The 24,399-nt window shown below is 40.6% G+C and overlaps 1 protein-coding gene across 1 annotated transcript in view; it reads right to left on the reverse strand.

Moving 5' to 3' along the window:
* LOC145400929 (uncharacterized) overlaps positions 1–24,399 on the reverse strand; it is a 260,302-nt gene that overhangs the window by 96,466 nt on the left and 139,437 nt on the right. The window contains exon 4 of the mRNA XM_080273292.1: positions 16,235–16,333. Coding sequence (XP_080129418.1) covers positions 16,235–16,333 — 99 coding nt within the window. The remainder of the gene's footprint in view (positions 1–16,234; positions 16,334–24,399) is intronic.

Genomic DNA, 24,399 nt, shown 5'->3' on the forward strand with positions numbered 1-24,399 from the left:
TCTCATATATCTTTCCACCCCATCCCTCCATCTCATCCTTGGCCTCCCCCTCCCTCTTTCCCCCTCCACCTCACTCACATACACTCTCTTCATCAGTCTTTCACCCTCCATCCTCTCCACATGGCCAAACCACCTCAGTGTGTTCCTCATAAAGCTTCCTATCACATCCACATCAACACCACAATGCTCCTTCACATCCTCATTCGTCAGCCTGTCTCTCCATGTGACTCCACAGGCTCCTCTTAAATAACTCATTTCCACTGCTCTCACTCTTGACTTGTGTCCTTCCAACAACGTCCAAGCTTCACTTCCGTACGTTAGAGTTGGTATCACAATACTGTCATGTAGTAACTTTTTCACTTCCATGCTCACTTCCCTGTTTCTTATCACTGCTTTCAAAGAACCATCAACCTTTCTTCCCTGCTGTACCCTTTCAAGCACTTCACCCTCCAAATATATACCAACAATAATGTAACAGGAACACATTTTGAGAAGAAGTTTATATTGATAATGTTAATCCTAGCAACTTTCATTAAATATGTGATATACATCTCCAAAGCACAACCTTGCTTACTTTACAGCAGCAACGAATGAAGCACATCACATTGGGTCTGACAGCGGAGCAGTGGTAAAAATATTGGTTTTGATGGTGTGCTGAGAATGAACGGGATGTCTGAGAATGTGTCACTGGTAAAGTGAAGAATGCTATGAAAAAACTGAAGAATAAGAGGGCATCAGGTGCTGATGAGATGCATGCAGAGCAGGGCTGGAAAAAAAGCATGTCAAAAATGATTTATATCGTCAGTGATTTAAATTGTCATAAGTGTCAGTCACACATTTACAAAAATAAAAATCAAATGCTGCACATTTGAAAAACCATGAAAATTTTCCAGTACATAAAACTCTACTTCAAGCTGTCCCGTGATACTGTTGTTCGAGTATAAATGTCAGATAAGAACAAATAAAACTAAAATGAACTGATTTTTTTTCTACAAGACCAAGAATTCACTACAATCTGACAGGAAGAAAAGGAAGAATTAATTCATTCATTAGTTCTAACAGCTGCTCCTGAGAAGATAAAACAAAATGTTATTCCTGATTTGATGGAGCAATAATCAAGTAAATTAATAAATATTGCTATGAAACTTGTCTTAATATGCAGTGTAGTACAATTTCCCATTCACTTGTTAAACTAAAATAAAATTAAAGTTATAAAATAAAATTATTTGCTGATACAACTGAAGATTTTAAAAAGAAAGAAAGAAACATGAAATCTATAGTACTGTAATATTTTCTTAATTCTTAACCCATTCACTGTGTCAGCGTTTGCTTACAAGTACATTCCTTGCTTACATGTACATTCCGTGTACGGCAGTCTTCAAATATTTAGAAAAGAATATTAGAAAAAAAATAATATCATCAAAAGATAGAGAAAAAAAATCCTGAGCTCAATGGTATATAACACAATACAGCAAACAAAAAAAATTACCCCTAAAACAGGTCCATGAAGTAATAAGTATTCCCTGTGCAGTGGTGCCAGGCAAACGATGTGTTATGGAGGCACTGTGTCATCAGTGTCAATCTTGTGTTATTCTTGCTATCAGATAAGGTGTAAATCAGCATCTGAACCATCACTATCATCTAACAACGCATCACTATCATCACTACGCTCATCCAGAGATTTCATTCAATATTTGCTTGGGCTGCCGCTAGCGGCAGCATGGAGAAGATTTCATACCATCACTTTTGGCATCTTCTACGTAACTCAGCTGAACTCTGCTCCTCCTAAAATGCATAATCTGTGTATGGCAATATTCTATAGGGTGCCATGAGTTGCTAGCTGATTTATTTCGTGCCATTTCTGACGGCGGATTTTTAAAAAGTATCATGTATGATACAGCCGCAGTCAGAGCCATTTGGACTCAGATATCATATATGATACAGCCGCAGTCAATGGGTTAATAAATTTCATAATTATTTTAACAGAGCTATTATTCTTCCAATAAATGTACAGTCCTAACTGCTATGTTTATGTCCACCACAGCTCTTCATGATTTTGGTTGTTACAAGTGAGGGTGAAGCCCTTATGAGTCTCTCGTCAAGTAGTGGCATTTTCTCACATATGAGTGGCCCGACCCAGCCCGGGCCAACCATTACGCTTTCGAGCAGCTTAAATATCAGCAACCACAGGGCCAATCACTGTGTGGTTTCTACCTTATGTTAGCCCAATTCTTTAAGATTTGTTTTTTAACAGGTTTCATCACACCCAGGTGGTGCAAATGGCACGTGACCTGCACCAAGTGCTCCATGTTGAAAATCTTCAAAAGAAAGCCACAGGCCAAACAGTTTGTCATAAAGGCATGAAACTTGGTAGGTACATAGCCATCAATATACTCTAGGCATCCTCTGCGCATAAGGCGACATATCAATGCCTTTGGATTTAAATGGCCTTGCTCGTTCCTCGTTCACAAAGGGGCTTTACTGGTTTTAGTTATTTTTAATGGATTACACAACTGCAACTCTTCACGTTCATCCATTATTATTATATACTGTACAAGTGTGGTAGGTGGGGATGCTCACCATCCACTCATTCGATGTAGTGCTACTCTCAGGTGTCTGCCCTTTCCTCTCCTCCATCCTTCTTCCCTTTCATCCCCTTCTGGTTTTCTTTCCTTCATTCTTTCCTCGTCCTTCTGCCTCCGGGTGACTTTACACTCCCTCTTCTGTGCTTCTTTCCTTCATTCTTTCCTCTTCCTTCTGCCTGTGGGTGACTACACTGAGTAACAGGCCAAATGGTTTCCTGTACACCAGGAGACCATTTACTATGCTAGGTAGTAACAGTATAACCAAATTTTGGTTTAGTGGGTAATTACGGCGCTCCAATCAGACTGAGCCGGTGAAGGTTTATATCCAAGGGATGATTGGGGGTAGTAGTAGTAGTTGTTTCCTTGGCAGTCTGGCTGAACAGCCATGAGTCCCTAAGGAAGGCCATGGCCAAGACCGGGCTTTCCCATAGACCTTTCAAGGAGTGTATGTTGTGTTGCTGACATAGGTGATTGTGTGCAATGCAGTCTTCCATAATGTGCTTAATAGTATGGGGTGTTGTCTTACATTTTGGACAGGCATCAGCAACGGAGTCATCCAGCCTCCTCTTGTTACTTTAGAGGGCTGGATGATGCCAAGCTCTCAGCCTGGCCAGGTGGACCCTGTCCTCACAAGGGAGATAGGATTCAGAAGGGTGGATATTAGGAGGCCATGCATGCAGCTGTGTGTTGTCCTTAAATGACTAAATGGAGTGGTGAGTGATTTGGGTATGGATATGCTTCTGGAAGCTAGTCTGAGGTGGGTGAGAGGGGAGAGATAACAGTATTTGTGTATGATATCATGTGCTGGGTGTTGTTTTGTTGTTCCTTGGTGTGTGTGGATGTGCTGCCATGTAGTGTAGTGGATGTTGTGGGTTTGTGGAGGCTGCAGCGAAAATTTGGGTGTCTCTCATGTCTAGGTGATCCTTGACTTTGAGGACTTTGGTTTCTTGATGTAGGTGGTCTGTGGGTGTAGTAGCTGTGCAGCCTGTGATTATTTTTAAGGCTTTGTTCTACATGGTCTGTAGAGTGTTGTAGTGTGTTTTAATAAGGTTAGGAGCCCAAACAGCGACCAACCATCCCAGAACCTGGGATGGTTGGGGTTTATTGCTTACGTAATGTCACTCAGGGATGACTGAGGCTGGTCACTCTTATCTTAAATGTCAGGACCAACTTGCCTATCCCCGGGCTTCTACGCTCCTCATGGGGCAACGTAGGATTGGATGATGGATGGATGGAGTACAGTATATATATAAATAGTAAATAAATAAAAATGAAAAAAAAAAAAAAAAAAAAAAAATCTTATGCATTCGTATTTGTCAAATGAATGAGCAAATACATAAAACTGCTTGAATGAATAAATAAAACTGCTGTGAAATTATGCATTTCCTAAATTTATGAATGAAGAGGTGAGACAGGCTGTGGCACAAAAGAAGAAAGCATATAGTAAATGGATAAGAAACAGGAGTGTGGAGGAAGATGTGAGACAGAGGAATTATATGCAGGGAGGAAGGGAGAGGTGAAAAAATTGGTATGAGAGAGTAAGAAGAGAGTGGATGAGGAATTTGGAAGGAATTTTAATGTAAAGCAGAGGGAATGTAAGAAAATGTTCTGGAAAGAGGTAGTGAGAGTTAGACAGGGTGATAAAGAAGTAAGTCAGGGAGTGAAAGATAAAAATGGTACACTGCTAGTGGAGCAGGGAGAAAAAGTGAGCAGATGGAGAGAACACTTTAAGGAATTGTTGAACACAGATAATTAAAGTAATGCGAGTACAGTAGTCCCTCATTTATCCAGAGGTGTTCATTATCCCAATGCTGGACACTTGCTCTATTAAGGCCGATTCACACTAGCTAAATCGCGGCTATTTTTTTTGCCGATTTGCAGGGGAAAAAAATGCCAATTTCGGCATTTCTCCCAGAAAGGTGTTCACATGGACGGGGACTGCAGAGGCAGGAATGTAGCAACAGTGTTTACAAACAAAGATGGACCCCCGTACCCGTACTAGGTGTGCAGTTCTTGCACTTGCACTCTTCCTACTTCAAGATAAGCCCTCACGGCTGCGATTTAGCTCGTGTGAACAGGCCTTTACTGTCACTCAGCTTTCTGGTGGCTTCAAGGGCCGTATGCATAAATTTTCTTAAGAATAAATCATGTATAAGATGCCTTTACCTTTAACTCATACTTAAATACTGATAATTTTATACTCATGCTCATATCAGATATATCCAAACTGGAATGAACGTTAAAGTGAGACTAGTAGTAGTGGTGGTGTAAACACAAGATGTCGTATTTGTCCTTGTTCCCAGAGCTTTGCCTTGTTCAGTGCTTCCATTTAAATCGACCCAGCTTCTTTCTCCCGATTCTGGCAAAAAAAAGGCCGACATGTCGGTCTCTACATACCGGCAAAAAAAGTTGCTGGAATTTCTATCGGGAAGCAAATTCCAGCAAAAAACAACCGTGATTTTGCTCGTGTGAACCGGCCTTTAAACCATTATCTGAATTTGCTTGCTATTAACCGAAAGTAAAAGTCCCTGAGAACTTCAGCCGGCCAGTTGATGTTCAAACATTCGGTATGATAGCTGCTGGGCTAGAGTTGTGAGCAGGAAATAGCCTGTAACCCACAACCAGAGCTAAAATGTCCGTCCGCCCCTGTACTGAATGGTCAAAGTCGCGTGCTCGTCCAATCAATCCCAATGAACCTCCAGCACCCAAGTAATACGACCGTAACCCACAAGCGGTGTCAAAACGTCCATACACTTTCCCCACTGAATGTCCAATATCGTGCGGCCATAGGGGCTAAGTCTTTCCCGACTGCCACCTCCATCAAACACAGAGCACAAGCCACAGGTATATGTTCGGCAACAGCGGTTGTCCGTCTCTCTGCCAAAGGTCGAAAGTTCCCCGGTCACGGTGGGTTGTGTTTCCGCATGGCCATTCAGCATCTAACAGACCGCAAGCCACGAGTAAATGTATGGTAAAAGTGCCTGTCAGCCTGTTGACAGAAGGGGGAGAATCCTGCCCACAGCCTCGATTCTCCCCCCCTCCCATTCTCCTCCATACCCTCCTGGCTCCCCCCTCACTCCCAACCAACCTTCATGGTGATAACACTGACTCGTGAGTTTTCAAACTTTTTTGCAATTTATTCGATTACTATTGGTTGTATTGAAATTCCACAAAATCCACAAGAAAGCTCATGAAATTCTGCATCTAGATATACACTTAACTTCTGGAAGGTTCTAGCAATATTTTGCATTAGGATGGTGGGTTATATGAAGGTAACTTTTACTCCTGAATACTTTATTCTTGCTATACAGTACTTCTGTACTTTTACTTGTCAGTTTTATGTGTTTTTATTAGCTTATTTTATGGTACAAACACCAGTAATGATGATGGTATACCATTTAAACCAATATAACCAATTTCCAGTAGCACACGGCGTTTTTTTTTTTTTTGAGTCCCGGGAGCAATCGCTCGTCACAGAAAACAGATTTGCAAACCATCATCATTTTCCTTGTGAATTTTTGTTTATGCAAGCTTTCGTGATGTTTAGCAATAATATGGATAATCCTACTGTATGTGTGTTTTGATGTTTAAGTATGGCAGACTGACATGGAAACAGTGCCAAAATTAGGAGGGGTACTGTACATACACAGTAAGGAACAGGTCGGGTGTTTTCAGTTTTCAATGTTTTTTTTTTTTTTTATGGCTTTCTTGGTGTTGGCATTATTTTGGATATTCCTATGTATGTTTTGATGTCTAAATACAGCAGACTGACCTGAAAACAGTGCCAAAATTAGGAGGGGTATTATACATACAGTGGTGTATACTGTAGCTAGGGTGTTTTTTTATTTTGTGTGTGTGTGTGTTTTTTTTTTTGCATGGTTTTCTTGGTGCTGAAAATTATTTTGGATAATCCTGTGTATGTTTCGATGTCAAAATACAGCAGAATGACTGGAAAACATCGTCAAAATAAGGAGGGGTACAGTACATTCAGTAGTGTTTAGGTATATTTTTTGGTTTTCAGTGTTTTTCTTCATGGTTTTCTTAGTGTTTACCATTACTTTGGATATTCCTATGTGTGTTTTGATGTCTAAATATGCCTGAATGACCAGAAAACACTGCAAAATTAAGCACAGGTACTGTACAAATAGGTTAGGTATGGGTTCCAGGTGGGTAAAGGTAGGGTCTGTGTATGGGTGAGGGAATAGTGTTCATTATCTGGATGTTGCCACTGTCAGGACATGCCTTTGACTCTATTATGTCCAGATAAATGAGAGATTACTGTACAAGTGGCTAGGGAATGGCTGGGAGGAGAAGGGAGGTGAGAAGAGAGGAGGGAATCTGGAGGATGGAAGTGGTAGAACCAATGAAGAAACTCAATATGAGGAAAGTCTCAGGAATTGATCGGGTGTGCACTGAAATGTCGAAGTATGGGGGAGAGAGATAGTAGTAGAACGGATGTGGAAGATCTGCTGATTGGTCTGGGAGGAAGGTAAAGTCTGAGAGGATTAGAAGTCAGGTATAATTATTATCCCGTACAACAGAAATGGGGAAAAAGAAGTGTGTGGAAATCATAGGGGCATTTGTCTTCTTAGTGTGACAGGAAAAGTATATGGTTTTCGTTTTCGTTTTTTAAAGGCTCCAACATGCTTGCATGTGTCAGCCTTGGTCACCTAATGGCGGTTCTCCACACTACACGATCCATTGGAGCCTCCCTGTTCAGTCCCTTAACCCTACTGTAAGGTCACACTTAATGACCTCGTCCCATGTCTTTCTCGGTCTAACCCTCATAACCCCACCCCCAATATTAACACTTCTCACCTTCCTCACCCAATTATCATCCCCCATCCTCTCCACATGTCCAAACCATCTCAATCTACCTCTCCTCATCACAACACCAATGCACTCCAGTCTCATCCTACCTCTCAACTCTTCCATTGCAAACCCAGCCCCTCCAGGCCTTGGACGCAGGGACGCACTGCACATCCACCTAATCATTGTCATTCCTGTACGTCTGAGCCGGCGAATATCTTCCTCCTTCACTGCCCAGGTCTCACTGCCATACAGCATTACACTCCTAACACATGCTGCATACAAAGACCCCTTAGCACATAGGGAGAGTCCTCTCAATGTCAGGAGAGGTAAGAGCTCCCTGAACTTCTTCCAACCACTTCTCACCCTAGCCACAGAGCTAGCTCCAGCCCCACCTCCAACACACAACATGTCTCCCAAATAACAAAACTCTTCCACACACTCAAGAGATTCACCAGCAAGTTCAATCCTTTCACGTCTGACAATCTCCACCTGCTCACCCCGACACGCCGTACACATAAAATCAGCATTATCTTGCAGTCTACCTCTGATACCACTACATCTCTTATGCACCCATTTATCACACACACCGCGCAAGATGGAAATACTTCCCACGCCCTTGTGGCAAACTGCACATGGCCACTCTCCCTCGTCTTTGACAGTACCGCCACCAACCCTAGATATCATCACTTTTGTTTTATCTGCATTTACCCTTAAACCCTTGTGCCCCATACCATCTCTCCACTTCCTAAACCTTTCCTTCGCCTCCCTTTCGTTCTCTGCAATCAACACCAAATCATCAGCATACAACAACTCCCACGGGAGTCCGTTTCTAAAGTCATGTGAAAGGGCTTCAAGTACCATGATAAACAACATGGGACTCAAGACTGACCCCTGATGCACACCAACATTCACGGAAAACTCATCACTCAAATCTCCATTCACTCTTACCTGGGTGTGAGCACCCACATACATAGCCATAACCACCCTAACTAGCCACTCCTCCAAGCCAAGCTTTCTCATTGCCCACTTCACCACCTCTCTAGGGACTCTGTCAAAGGCCTTTTCCAAATCAATAAAAACAAAATAAAGATCCCTTCTCCTACCAATATATTTTTCCTGAAGCTGACGAACAATGAATATGGCATCAGTGGTCCCCCTACCTGGCATAAACTCAAACTGCATCTCATCAATATTCACTCTTTCTCTAATCATACCTTCTAAAACTCTCTCCATTACCTTCATTATCTGATCTAAAAGCTTTATACCTCTATAATTTCCTCTTTCCAGGGCATCACACTTCCCTTTATACACATTTACAATTACACTCTTCAGCCAATCATCTGGGACAACAAACTCATAAATAATCCTATTTATCAGGTCAGTGACTAAACTCACCCCTATATCGCCTGAGGCCTTCAACATTTCGGCAGTCAACCCAGACACCCCTGCTGCCTTCCCCATCCTCATCCTGCCTATTGCCCCACTCACAGTAGCTGTATCAATCAAGGGCCAAGGGCCAGACACTGGATCTGCTGGCTCCAAACCTTCCTTGTCCCAGTCAAACTCCTCATTCAACAACCGGTCATAATGCTCTCTCCATGCATCTTTAATATCCTCACTGTTCACCACTACCCTTCCTTCATCATTCTTCACACACTGCTCACCTATAATATCCCGATTATCCCTCTTCACTTGACCTGCCACCCTAAATATCATATTTTTCCTTTCCCCATGATTTAGGTTATCAAGTAATAATCTCTGTGACTCAGACTTTGCCCTGTATATGGTAGGATACTTATTGACCGAGTTAGGGAAATAACAGAGAAATTAGTTGGAGACGAACAGGGAGGTCTTAGGAAGGGAAGAGGTTGTGTAGATCAGATACTCATTCTTAGGTCTTTAGTGGAAAAGTTTCTAGAGAAGGGAAAGAAGTTATATGTGGCCTTCATTGATTTGGAGAAAGCATATGACAGGGTGAACAGACAGGAAATGTGGAACATATCAAGGACATATGGAGTAAATGGGAAGTTGCTGAATGCCGTGAAGAGTATGTATAAGGGGTCTAAGGCTGCAGTGCATATGGATAGTAAGCTGAGTGAATTTTTTTATCTGAATGCTGGATTGAAACAAGGATGTGTCATGTCCCCATGGTTGTTCAATCTGTATGTGGATGGTGGTATAAAAGAGATACAAGGTAGGGCAGTGGATGTTGGAGCAACCCTAATAAGAGAGAGTAATATTTGGAAACTCCCTGTACTGTTGTTTGCAGATGATGCTGTATTGTTAAGTGATGACGAAGGGGAACCGCAAGGTCTGATGAATGAGTTTGGGAGTGTGTGTATGAAACGGAATCTAAAGTTGAATGTAACGAAGAGTAAAGCTATGGTCTTTGAGAGAAGTGAAGTCGCTGAATGTACAGTGAGGCTGGATGAGGAGGAAATGGAAAATGAGAGTGCAAAGGTACTTGGGTAGTGTGATGAGTAAGGATGGAAGTTTAGAGGGCGAAGTGCTTGAAAGGGTACAACAGGGATGGAAGGTTGCTGGTTCTTTGAAAGCAGTAATAAGGAACAGGGAAGTGAGCATGGAAGTGAAAAAATCACTGCATGACAGTATTGTGGTACCAGCTTTAACGTATGGAAGTGAAGCTTGGAGCTTGTTGGAAGGACAAAAGTCAAGAGTGAGAGCAGTGGAAATGAGTTACTTCAGACAAGCATATGGAGTTACATGGAGAGACTGACTAGCCAATGAGGAAATGAAGGAACACTGTGGTGTGGATGTGGATGCGATAGAAAGTGTTTGGAGAAATACACTGAGGTGGTTTGGCCACATGGAGAGGATGGAGAGCGAGAGACTAATGAGAAGAGTGAATGCAAGTGAGGAGGAGGGGAGGAAAGGGAGGGGGAAGCCGAGGATGAGATGGAGGGATGAAGTGGAGAGGTATATGAGAGGGGGGGGGGGGGGGGAACTCGGATCAAGGCACTGAAGTGGCACTGGACAAGGCGACATGGAGGCAATTTGTTTGTAGCCACCCCTTATGGGATTGAGGTGTCTGGCAATAGATAGATAGACAGAAAGACATTTATGACAACTTTTAATGTGTAAAAAAATTGCTGATTTAAAGCATGTTTTAAATCACTGCTTTAAATCACTTGATCTAAATCATGCCAACCCTGATGCAAAGATGATCAAATGTTATGGAGAGAGTGGAATTCAGTGTCTGTTGGAAGTATATAAGAAAGCTTGGATGGGCTGAGTGGAAGATGACTATGACTGTGCCTACATTGCTCCATGAGAAGCGTAGGAGCCTGGGGCTAAGCAGTTGGTCCCGGCATTTAAGATGAGAGTGACCAGCCTCACTCACCCCTGAGTGGCATTACATGAGCAATGAACCCCAACCATTCCTTGGATATAAACCTTCACTGGCTCAATCCGACTGGCGCGCAATAATTACCCGTTAAACCACCAGGTGCCAAAATTTGGTTATATGGTTACTACCCAGCATAGTAAATGGTTTCCTGGTGTACAGGAAGCCATTTGGCTTGTCATTCAGTGTAGAGTCACCCACAGGCAGAAGGAAGAGGAAAGAATGAAGGAAAGAAAGACAGAAGAGGAAGTGCATAGTTACCTGCAGGCAGAAGGACAAGGAAAGAATGAAGTAAAGGAAGACAGAAGAGGATGGAAGGAAAGAAGGATGGAGGAGAGGAAAGGGCAGACACCTAACAGCAGCACTACATCGAGTGAGCGGATGGTGAGCGCCCCCATCTACCAAATATATATATATATATACAGTATGTATATACAGTAAAACCTCGATATAATGGACTTCAATAGTAATGGCAACCAAAAAGTTATAGGTAAAGGTTAGGCCAAACACCATATGGCAATTAACCGTGGACATCATTTTCATAATTTAAGTCTTTGAATTTGTGGCAGGCTATTTACCCACTATCCTGTGATATTCAGCCACTGTTTCATCCATGTTGCCAAAGTTACCCCCCCCTGTGAATTACCCTAGGTTCTCATCTATCAGCCCACAATGGGTGGATAGATAAATGTGCTGATTCAGCAGAATGGTATCAATTTCCCCTAAGTATTATCCAGGTATTTTCTTCTACCGACCCACAATGCATGCATGGATACCTAAGCCAAGTTACACCAGCTGCTTGCACCAGGATTCAAACCCTGTTGGTAATGGCAGGGTTGGCAATAAAGTGGGTAACCCGGTTTTATCCACCCGGGTTTTTTCAGTAAAACCCACTTAAAAAAACACTATTTTACCCACTTTACTGTTTTTTTTTAACAATAATGTATTTAATACCAAATTCAGTTTTATTTGATTATTTGGTTATATTTTTGCACACAATATCAGAAGTAAAGAATAGCTACTTAATCATATTCTATTTCACTGGTTAAAAAAACACAACATCACCATCCATCCATCCATCCATCATCCAATCCCACATTGCCCCAAGAGGAGCATAGGTACCCGGGGCTAGGCAGTTGGTCCTGACATTTAAGATGAGAGTGACCAGCCTCACTCATCCCTGAGTGGCATTACATGAGCAATCACCCCCAACCATCTCTTGGATATAAACCTTCACAGGCTCAATCCGACTGGCGCGCAATAATTACCCACTAAACCACCAGGCGCCAGAATTTGGTTATATGGTTACCACCCAGTGTAGTAAATGGTTTCCTGGTGTACAGGAAACCATTTGGCTTGTCACTCAGTGTAGAGTCACCCACAGGCAGAAGGAAGAGGAAAGAATGAAGAAAAGAAAGAAGAGGGAGTGTAAAGTTACCTGTAGGCAGAAGAACAAGGAAAGAATGAAGGAAAGGAAGACAGAAGAGGATGGAAGGAAAGAAGGATGAAGGAAAGGAAAGGGCAGACACCCGATTGCAACACTACATCAAGTGAGTGGGTGGTGAGTGCCCCAACAACATCACCAAGTATTTATAATATTTTGGAAGCATAATCTTAGTGATAAAAAAAAAAAAAAAAAAAAAAAAAAAAAAAAAATACATTTCTCATCACCAACATACGTAAAACATGCTCTTTGCAAATATGAATATTGTTCTTTGATTTTTTCAAAACTATTCATAATATTTCTGTTTTTCTAATAGCTTTTATAACCATTATCCTTTTCTTTTGAAATGATAATACTTTTGTGTCACAGTAAATTATGGTTCTTGTCATGTTACCCAACCAATATAACAAAAAAAGTTTGTTTGTTTGTTTTTCAAATAAAAATGAAATTCTTTGCCTCATTGATAAAATAAATATGACATGTCACTTCTAAATGACTTACCAATATGAAATAGTAATATTTCCTTAAAAAAATTACATTATTCCTTACTTCAATTTCAAAAAATCAGGTCAAAGTTTTCATCATCTTAAGAATATTTTTACACTGCTTTCCTTCTCAGTAGATTCAGTTTTTATACATCCACATGTAATGTGGTGAATACAAACTTTACAGCCAGCACTACCTGAGGTGGTTTGGCCATGTGGAGAGGATGGAGGGTGAAAGACTGACGAAGAGAGTGTATGTGAGTGAGGTGGAGGGGGAAAGAGGGAGGGGGAGGCCGAGGATGAGATGGAGAGATGGGGTGGAGAGGTATATGAGAGAGGGGTGTGTGAGTTGGGAGCAGGGGAGTGAAATGGCGGGGGACAGGGCGACTTGGAGGCGATTTGTTTGTGGCCACCCCAAACGGGATTGAGGCGTCTGGCAATAGATAGATAGATAGACTACCTGTCTCTAATTTTAAAAGTTTTAAAACTAAGACTAAAATTGTTGTGGACAGATGTTGTTTTTAGTTTTATTAAGGAGTGGGGTAAATTTGTTATATAACAGTAATCATTGCTGGAGGTAACTTATACTATATGTTGTCTCATATCATTACCAAATATCAATAATTCTGTAGAAAAAGATTATAAACAATGCTTTCTGTTTAAAATAGATGTATTTTACAGGCTTAGGTATTTGGTTACCAAAAGCTATTATTACTTTTAAGATAATGTGTGAAATCACTTATGCCACAAAATTTTCAATAACAATTATTTAAAAGATTGGGAAATGCAAGTATATATAATTGCCAAAGAAAGGAGAGTGGCAAGGCAAATGACTCCTTCTACTATTGTGTAGTGTGGACTGATCTTTGCCAACTCATGAGCTGTGCAGTGCTCTCAAGCCTCTCATGTTGAAGCATGTTTTGCTGTGTAGCAGGCAGCCCAAGGATAGCAGCCAAACAGGTCAAAACATGATTGTGTTTATTTCCCTCATTCAAATATATGTATGAAAAATAAGACTTTATTGGGATATTCATAATTATGTATAGCGGAAACATTATTTTATTTGAATTTAAGGTAAACTTTGAAAAAAACCACTTTTCCCCGAGTTTTTTTTTGGGTATTTTGTGAAAAAAAATGAAGAAACCCAGGTGGGTTGAGCTTTTTCAAAAAAAGTGTTTTTTTTTTGCCAAACCTGGCTAATGGGCCAGCAACTTTGTAGTTAGCAACACTAACCATCTGGCTACTGCTGTGGCATTAAAGTGAGTACAAAAATAACAATGGTCTAAGCCTGCTTCGTGGTAGGTGGGGGCGCTCACCATCCACTCACTCAATGTAGTGCTGCTGTCAGGTGTCTGCCCTTTCCTCTCCTCCATCCTTCTTTCCTTCCATCCTCTTCTGTCTTCCTTTCCTTTATTCTTTCCTCGTCCTTCTGCCTACGGATAACTTTACACTCCCTCTTCTGTCTTTCTTTCCTTCATTCTTTCGTCTTCTTTCTGCCTGTGGGTGACTCTACACCGAGTGACAAACCAAATGGTTTCCTGTACACCAGGAAACCATTCACTACACTGGGTGGTAACCATATAACCAAATTTTGGCACCTGGTGGTTTAATGGGTAATTTTTGCACTCCAGTTGGATTGTGCCGATGAAGGTTTATATCCAAGGAATGGTTGGGGTTGATTGCTCATGTAATGCCATTCAGGGATGAGTGAGGCTGGTCACTCTCATCTTAAATGTCGGGACCAACTGCCTAGCCCCGGGCTCCTACGCTCCTCATGGGGCAATGTAGGATTGGATAATGGATGGATGAGTCTGCTGAGTGTTATGGGAAAGGTAAGTGAAAGAATAATAACTGAAAATCAAGGAAATATAACAGTTGGTTTTCTGAGTGGCAGAAGATGTGTGGGTAAAATATTTGTAATGGAACTGATAGTGGAGAAAGATTATGAAAAGGACTATGAAGTATTTATAGCTCTGCAGGGGGGGGGGGGGAGAGTACTGAATTAGATGGATGGAAAAGTATAAAAGGCAAAAACAGATGGATTAGGGAAGGTTTTACATATGCATACTGTAGATGGAAACTCAATGATGTTAAGTCTTTTTATGATGCTAGTGCAGTGTGTGTATGGGTAGGTGGGTGTCTCAGTGACTGATAATCAGTGCCATTGTGAGACAAGCATGTATCCTGTCTCTGGTTTTTCAATACCTATATGGATGAAGACACGATAGAGGATAAAACCTGAGTTACTGAGAGAGGGATGAGGAAGGTACTGAATGGTAGTATTTTATCTCAAATCTGAGGAATACAGATAATGCTGTGTTGCTAGCCAATAGTAAACAGGAGCTTTGGAGACTGGAGCAGTTTTACTGGTTTCTGTGAGCATCATACAATGATAGTAAGCAATGATAATACAATGACAGCTGTTGAAAGAGGTGTCTCAATGTGATGTATTTGTATATGGAGAGAAAGACTTGAACTGGTGAGGGGGTTAAGTACCTAGGTGCAATAAAAGAAAAAGAGATAAATGTGCAAAGGAAGTATAGTATGAAAGTAGAGTACAGAAGTGCAGGGAAGGAAAGTGGTTGGCTCTATGAAGGTCTAAATACTAAAGTAAAGTCTGAGGGTATATGCTGCAAGGGGACTGGATGACAGTCTCTCTGTGGCCATACTAAGTTATGCATGTGAGGCTTTGGTGTCGGATTAGAATAAAATTAAAAAATAAGGGCAGTGGCAACAGGGTTACTGAGGATTGTGCTTGAGGCAACCAGTGGACAGGATATAAAATAGTATGATTCAGGAAAGTGATGAGGAAAGTAGTATGCCGAAAATGCAGATGAGAATGTACTTAGGTGGTATGGTCATATGGAAAGAATGTATGTAAAAAGGGTAGTGAACAAGGTTAAAAATATGTGAATGAGCTTGATAATTGTGGGAGGCATGGCAGGCATAGAAAGTAAATACAATAAAAGAGTGTGTGAGAAAGCAAGGTATGAAGACTAATGATGCTACGGAAATGACAGGGATTTGAGTTGCTTGAATGGAGTATGTATGCAGGCGCACATAAATTTTGACACCCCAATTTTTTACCTGATGTTTATCATTTTGACTCAGTCTGATAGGTCATGTGAAACACATCTACAATGAAAAATATAAAAAACATAGGTTAGGATGGTCATGTCTGTAACATGAAATCAAGATTTTGAGGGCCTGAATGTCAGGAACGTGAGTGTGGCCCATTTTGCTGGGCATGCTCTTGATTAATTCTCCCTCTCATGTTATGCTCCTTTGCTCCATTCCAAATGAACCTCACCAATGGTTCCAGTGGCAGCAGTATATACAACACTGGCATGTCACTATTATATATTACAGTACATGTAATTTACATAATTTAGAAGGTTAACTAAATCTACCAATATATATACACATTTCTACAGAGATGAAACCTGGCAACAAAAAATATGCCTGCTACTGCTGCTGATGACAATCACATCATTGTCATCATCATCATCATTTTAAAGATAGTGAAGAAAATGAAAAGTCTTACCTGGTTCTTTTGTTCCATCTGCCTTAGCCGCTGCTCTCGGCTGACCACTCGCTCCTCTACCTCTGCTAGTCTCATCTTCAAGCCTTCTCGCTCCCTTATCTGTCCATAGGCAATTTTTAACATCAAATAGCCAGGAAAATTTAGTAAACCCAGTAAATACCAGGGTTGGGGGGGGGGAAAGTTTCTTAAAACTAAAAAAAAAATTTTAAATTAATTTATCAGAAATTACCAGTAGATTGGTATATAAATCCCATCTGTAGCATATCATTTATAAAGGCTCCAACATGCTTGAATGCATCGGTCTTTCACCTACTGGTGGCTTTCCATCCTGCACAATCTCTGGCAGCCTCTCTCTCCAGTCCCTTATTCCTGAGGTCACACTCTATGACCTTATTCCAGGTCTTTTTTGGTCTGCCCCTTGCAATCCTACCCCAGTGTTCACATTTTTCACTTTCTGCACCAAACTGTCATCCTCCATCCTCTCTGCATACCCAAACCTTCTCAATTTGTCTCTCCTCATCACAAACACCAGTACACTCCAGTCCCACCCTGCCTCTCAACTCTTCAATCATAAACCTAGCCCCCCAAGCCTCACATTCAAGGACACATTACACATCCATCTAATCAACAACATTTCTATACATTTGTGCCTATGAATATCGTCTTCCTTCACTGCCCAGGCCTCAGTACCATTCAGTATTACACTCCTAATACTTGCCGCATACAAAGACCCCTTAGAATGGAGGGAGAGCCCTTTAAATGTTAGGAAAGGCAACAGCACCCTGAACTTCCTCCAACCACGCCTTACCCAGCCCCACCTCCTGCACATAACATGTCCCCCAAATAAAAAAAAACTCTTCCACACAATCAAGAGACTCACCAGCAAGATCAATTCTTTCATGCCCGACAATCTCTATATGCTCTCTGCAACACACCATTCACACAAAATCTCTAGCAGCCTCTGTTCAGTCCCATAATCTTGAGATCACACCTCGTCCCATGTCTTTTTCAGTCTACCTCTAACAACTTCACCCTAAACATTCACATCACTCACCCTCTGCACCCAGTTGTCATCCTCCATCCTCTCCATATGCTGAAACCATCTCAAGTCTACCCTTCCTCACACTCCAATCCTTCCTCTCAACTTCTCATTTGCAATTCTAACCCTCAGGCCTGATGCACTACACATCATCTAACCGTTCTCATCTCTGTACTACTGGCAACATATGAACCTGGTACAGAATAGGAGCGAGGCTAGGGTCTGGCAGTTTGTACGCCTGCAGCCCGTGATGTACTCATTCGTCTGTTGTGTCTGGGAGGATGAATGAATGAGTTGCCAATCACTGGCCATAACTGACATGTAGATAGGAATTATATACATTGAGTCATTGAAATGGTACGAAATCGATTAATCTATCTATTTATCTATTGCCAGACACCATAATCCCGCAAAGGGTGGCCATTTGACACTGAGTTAGTTGTTTTACAGGGAGGGGCACCAACCCTCTACCAACCCACTTGTTGACACGTAGGGAGCACGTATGGTTTGGTTATATGGTTACCACCCAGCGCTGTAAATGGTTTCTTGGATTACAGGAAACCATTTGGCTTGTCACTCAATGTAAAGCCACCTGTAAAGGAAAGAAAAAGAATCAGAAGTGACAGGAAAGATAGGAGAAATAGGAAGATATAGGACAAATTCCACAGTACGAAAATATCTGTCTCGATGATACGAAAATCGATCGATTCGAAAGGAAATGCTGAGATAGCTCGATTATCCAGACTATATGATGTGAAGAAGTGCCTGAATAGTCTGAAATCACGATTAATCTGACGGAAACAAAACACAAGTACTGTACTGTTAGATTGATTTATTTACCAGTAAATGTACAATGAAAGACACAACTATCTTCCCGGTTCAGTCTGAAGAAAATTTACACCAGGCGAAATACAATGAAAACCCTGTTTCTACTAGTGCGTGTTTCAAATGGTTCGATTTTTCCATGCTATATTCATCAGACTTTGGGAAGATACTTGTGTCTTTCATTGTACACTTGAAGCAGCAGAAAGACCTTACCAAATCAATTCATAATCCTCCAGCTTGTTTCTGTAATTTTCTGACAACTTTCAGTTTGGCAAATTACTTTTTCTTGCTGAAAAATTTCCTCCCCGTTATTATCGTCACATTCCTCTACGATTGTTTCCAGCGCTGTGGAAGAAAATCAACGTGCTCAAAGGTGGATATCGTTTCCCAATTTCCTAACTGGAGATTTGGTTAGGTTAAAATTATTAGGTACAGATAAGCTCGGTTAGGCCAGGTTTAGTTAAACACTTAGGGAAGAACAGTCCTTTCCGCCATTATGTTAACGAAATAAACAAGAGTTGTCACACCAGAACAGTTAAAAATGACGGGGAAACAGATTTAATAAGAATCGTTTACTGTATTTACCAACCCAGATATAATCTGAAAAATATAACAGACTATCAGGAAGAACTGATTTGGTAAGGTGCTTTTACTGCTTATGTTTAGCCCCCTCGATGGCTGTGGGTTCCGATATTTACGTGCTTCCGTGGTCAGCCTTGGGACTATTTTTTCAAAGTTCTAAAATCAATTTCTTTTTCTTACATATGTGAAAAGACTCTGCTGGCACACCTGGCTTTTTTTTCTTTTTTATTATTTTTTCCCCTAAACCCATCCTGTGATTTGCTATGATTCGTGTAAGAATTAATAAAATTAGGATGCGTGTTACATCAGCATGTATACATCGGCCGAAAACATCTGGGACGTAGTGAACTGTGAACGCCTGACTGCTTGAGGTGGTAGAGTGGAGTCGTGTAAACACACCAGTGACCCTCATTCCCTTCCCATAATTGTTTGCAGTTTTTTATAGCTCACCCTAACTCAACGTCACTGACACCAGTACAGTAAGGCGTTGTTCAGGGCCAGCAGCTATGAAAGCAATAATGGAATACATTATTGTTTGTATCAGTCCTCTCTCTTTCACACATACACACAAGAACAAACAAAAGAATGAGAAGTAAATGTACACTAACTCTAAGGAGTAGAAATAACCGTGCTCAGTCGGTCCGAAATATATTGGGATGAGTGAATCCGAACGAAGAATGTGGAACTGAATGCTAACCTACGAGAACATGTGGGACAAAAGAGTAATTTTTTTCTGATTGGCAAACATTTTTGTTCCATATCGGCTCTTAAAACTGTAAAACCCATAATCTTTCGTGTAAGCATACAGCCTAAAGACCTTACCAATTCAGTTCATATTCCTCTAGTTTGTCTTCTATTTTTTCTGACTATTTTGAGGGTGGTAAATTATGTTCTCTTGCTGAAAGAAACTTACTTAAAATTAGGCTGCATGCAACATATGCATGTAAACACCGGCAAATACATCTGGAGTGAAGAGAACGCCTGACTGATGGAATGGTAGAGTAGGGTCATGTACACACATCAGTGACCTTCGTTCCCTTCCCAAAATTGTTTGCAGTTTTTTATAATGCCCTAACTCAACGTCATTGACACCGAAACAGTGAAGTGTTGTTCAAGGCCAGCAGCTATGAAGGGGTTAATGGAATAATGTATGAAAAATTCAAAATGGGCGCGGTGCATAGTGCCGCACTCGCTTACCGAGAGAAAAGGAACTAACCCCTCTCTGGTAAACATATTTTTGCGCGCTTCTCAGTTGAGTCCACGTCCCTCCTCTCCTCACAGCTTTGCTGTACTTGTGGATATTTTTGTAGCCCTTCACCTTTTTGTATTGTTTCGCCATGCCTCCCAAGCGCAATGCATCATCTCCAGCATTGGGAGAGCCTGCTGCAAAGAAGTAGCAGCACTGTACTCTAATTCTGGAGAGGAAATTGGAAATTATAAGACCCCATGAGGAGGGGCATGAAGTCTCGGAGATTGGGCATGCTTTAGGCCTTGCTGTTTTGACCACTGGGACTGTGACGAAGAAAAAAATGTACAAGAATATGACCACCTCCTTCTCTACAATTGTATACAAGTATTGCTTACTTCTTAATAAGGGGGGGTCAAGTTTAGGTGGGAGTCCGAGGGGGTCCTGGGATGCATCCCCCCCATTTATATGTATACTGTATTTCAATGGGGAAAATCGTTCCGATATACGAAATTTTGAATTACGAAAGTATTTTTTGGTCCCTATCCCTTTCGTATATCAAGGACTCACTGTATTTAGAGGACTGTAGTACAATTCGCTCACAGAGTGTGCAAGTGGATGAGCGGTCCACAAACTCGCACACTGTGATTTTGCGTACTGTGAATCCGCAATCTTATGGGAAAAATAACATACAGGCGGGATCCCTCAACCTTGATATTTTTTAACCTTAGATATATACCTTTTATCATTTGATTTTAATTATTTGACTATAATTTTGGGACAATCCTCATCTCACTGTGACAGTTATACACTTCATCAAACAGATCACCTTATGGAGTTGAACAATCTACAAAACTGAACAACAATAAGCCTTTGACTACGTCAGTACTAGAATCATCACAATATCACAACAAACCAAGGAATAAAGGACAATTATACAGTGCAGTTTGTCATTCATTCTGTTTATTGAAACAATAAAAAGACATGAAAACTAATGTAAATCATCAAAATGTTTTATTATGAATACTTCTGAAAGCTACATATAGTACTTCTGCAGTAAATATATGTGAAATAGTTAAATACATCCTGTCATAAAGAATTAATGTAAATGATCGAAATGTTTTTAATAAATATATACTGTAAACATATTTTCATGCTGTATAACATGTAAATTAATGAGTACTCAAGTATTATAATATACTGTATACTGGCAACATTGTCACATATTATATTACTGTATACATACACTAGTTCCAAATACCATCTTTACTCAGGCACTTCCTTAAGAGTGAGTTACTGTGCCTATAGTCAGATGATACCAGTTGAGGTGTCACAACCTCTAGTGAGGTTTCCAAAATTGGATGAGCAGACGTTCCCTGTACGCTCGTAGTGATAATCCCTCTCTCTGAGCCATCGTTACGTCACATCTCTCCATGATGTCATTCAGGGTGTACTTCAGTCTTGCCTTAATTGCCAGAAAACAGTTCTCACTAGAATTAAGAAATGGGGAATGAGGGGGCTAATATCATATAACCCTCTCTGGAAACAGCTCAGATATTCCAGTATGGCATGGTGCGTTGTCCATGAGGATGATACAGTCCTCTTCTCCAACAACTGCATCTAGTGATACAGTCTTTGATGGTCTCTTTGTTTACGCTGCTTATATGAATCTCGTGATAAACTAATCCAACTTGATCTGAGATAGCAGCAACAAGGGTGAAAATACCTCCTCGTTTTCCATAGATACGTTTGGTGTAGAGATTATACCCAGTCTCACCCAGATATATCCGGTGTTTTTGTAGCCCACTTTTGTACATGTAATGGGCAAACATTGACCTTGCTTCTTTCACTTCTGGTGAGTTCCTGTTTTGTGGAATGTTGCAACAAAGTTTCAGAGTTATAAGTTGGCCTTATAGTGTTGGTGACACAGTGACATCAGACACGCACTGTTTTTGTGGAAATATTTCACGGAGAGTCACATTCAGTTCCTTGATGGTTATTGTTGGCTCAGCCTCAATCATCAATATTAGGAAATCAATTGACTCAGTGTCTAACAATGCTCTGGGTCCTCCTCCATGACGTGTTTCACTTGATCCTGTTCTTTGATAGTGACGAATGATTGTGTAGGCCGTGGTCCGCTTTATGGCTAGATCATGTGCTGTTACCAGGAAATCCTCATTTGCACAACATTTGTCAATTATACACTGATGATTGTCCGGTGATGCTCTGTTGTTTCGGTGGCAAGGCATTGTCAGCTAGTCAGAACAAGTTGATTCAAGGTCAGGTACTGGCTGCAGAGATTTCGCCAGCCCCCTCATAAACTACGTGACTGAAACACTGCCACATGTATGATGATGTGCGATTGTTTGATTATACATCACTGTTTATGTATTATAAGTAAATGTTTCAATATTGTTTCACTGACTCTGTCTGTAAAACCAACTGTTTTGACTTTTGAGGCATGTTTAATTGTTTTGAAGATAGTTTGTATGTTTGTAATTGTTTACCCAATATCGAAAATTGTCTGACACCTGAGCAGATTGTTTTGCGTTACCTTATTTGTCGATGTTAAGTGATCGAATGGTTGTTTATAATGGCTGAGTGTTGAAAGATTTGGCCATTGTTTTACAGTTGTGTAGACAGTCTAATTCGTATACTAAATTTGTCAAATACAAATGATAAAAGGTATAATAAAGGGAAAATTTTAAAGAAATATACTACATACACCTAAAGTGACAAAAATATGGTCAGGCATCTTAAAAGCAGTAGATGACTGGCCTGATGAACTTAAATAGCAGGGGTTCTGAGGCACGACAACACATTCGCAGTGCCCCCACCGCCCCACGCGTGTTTAACTGTTATCAATGTTGTGTTATTCCAGGCTTTGACAAAGAAATTTACGGTGTTATATTTCTTCAAGACTGCAGCAACAGTCACTATGGTGGGGATGGCAGGTATGCCAGGTGAAGCAGGTGAGTCAGCTGGGGCTGTGAAGGTGGAGGCAGCTGGTGAGTAAGGTGGGGCCGTGATGGTGGAGGGGACAGCAGTGGGCAAGTAAGGGGAGGTGGTGAGGGGAGGATCCTCCGTCTCCTCACTATTGCTCACATTTTTGGCAATTTCCTTCATCTCTTGTTGTTTGTGTTTCATTCCTCATCTTGTTATGGACGTACTTGCAGTACAGTTATCCCTTGACATCCGCATTTTTAACATACATGGTTTTAAATATCCATGGGTGGATATAACATAAACGGGTTTAAATATCCGCAGGTGGATACAGTACTGGGGCTGGATCCACTAAAGCATTTTATCTTGTTGAGCTCTGTTGACACTGTTCACTGCAAATGTAACATTATCCCAGGCACAGTTCATGTCTGTTTTAGTGATGGCATTACCAACTGAAGCAAATATAACACTTTTCCTTTTGGCCACTTGATTTATTCATTCATTCATTCATTGCCAGACGCCATGTATCCCAAACAGGGTGGCCAAGGGCTTAGAGTTAATTGTTTTACAGGGAGGGGCACTAATCCTCCACCAACCCCACTTGACACGTAGGGATGCCAACAGCATCTGGTGTTCCCAGGCAGTCACCCATCCAAGTACTAACCAGACCCAACGTTGCTTAACTTAATGTCATTAATTCATCAGGGGAAAAGTTAGGATGGGCTGGGAGTATTTCTTTTCTTCCATGTACCCTCGATGAGCTGGTCTAAACCGGTTTGCTGCCCCCCCCCCTTCGTACCCCTAGATGAGCTGGTCTAAACCGGTTTGCTGCCCTCCCCCTCCTCTCTCTCTCTCTCTTAAATAATACGAAGCAATACGCACCCAAATCACACTGAAATCCTACAAGAGTGGCTGAAAGTGCTATTTTATATTATACTGTGAATTCTATCTCTTATCTATCTATCTATTGCTGTGAATTGCTGTGATAAAATACAAGTGATTTAGTGATGTTTTTGCAATAATCAGAGAAGTCATGATGCTTAGCGCATTAGCTAGCGAACATTTTTGCAGTTGCAAACTGTGCAGCAATGCTATGAAATGACTCATGACATTATATCAATAAGCTTTATAAAAGTAAGTAGTAATAAAAGTCATTCATAAAATTTGATAGAGTTTGTAATGATTTATCTTACATCGTTACTGTTTCGCATATAAACACTGGAATATCGTAATAAAATCATAGGAGACTGACCAGAAGTGTTTTATTTTTATTAATACTGTGTATATATATATATAAATATATATATATGTGTGTATATATATATATATATATATATATCTATCTATCTATCTATATATATATATATATATATATATATATATATATATATATATATATACATATATATATATGTATATATCTATATCTATATCTATATCTATCTATATATAGATATATATATATATATATATATATATATATATATATATATATATATATATATATATATATATATATATATCTCTCTCTCTCTCTATCTATATATATATATATATCAATATATCTATCTATCTATACATATATATATA

The sequence above is a fragment of the Coenobita brevimanus genome, chromosome 54 (genome assembly GCF_032717465.1).
Source record: "Coenobita brevimanus isolate Jiangsu-jjx chromosome 54, ASM3271746v2, whole genome shotgun sequence".
Taxonomy (NCBI): domain Eukaryota; kingdom Metazoa; phylum Arthropoda; class Malacostraca; order Decapoda; family Coenobitidae; genus Coenobita; species Coenobita brevimanus.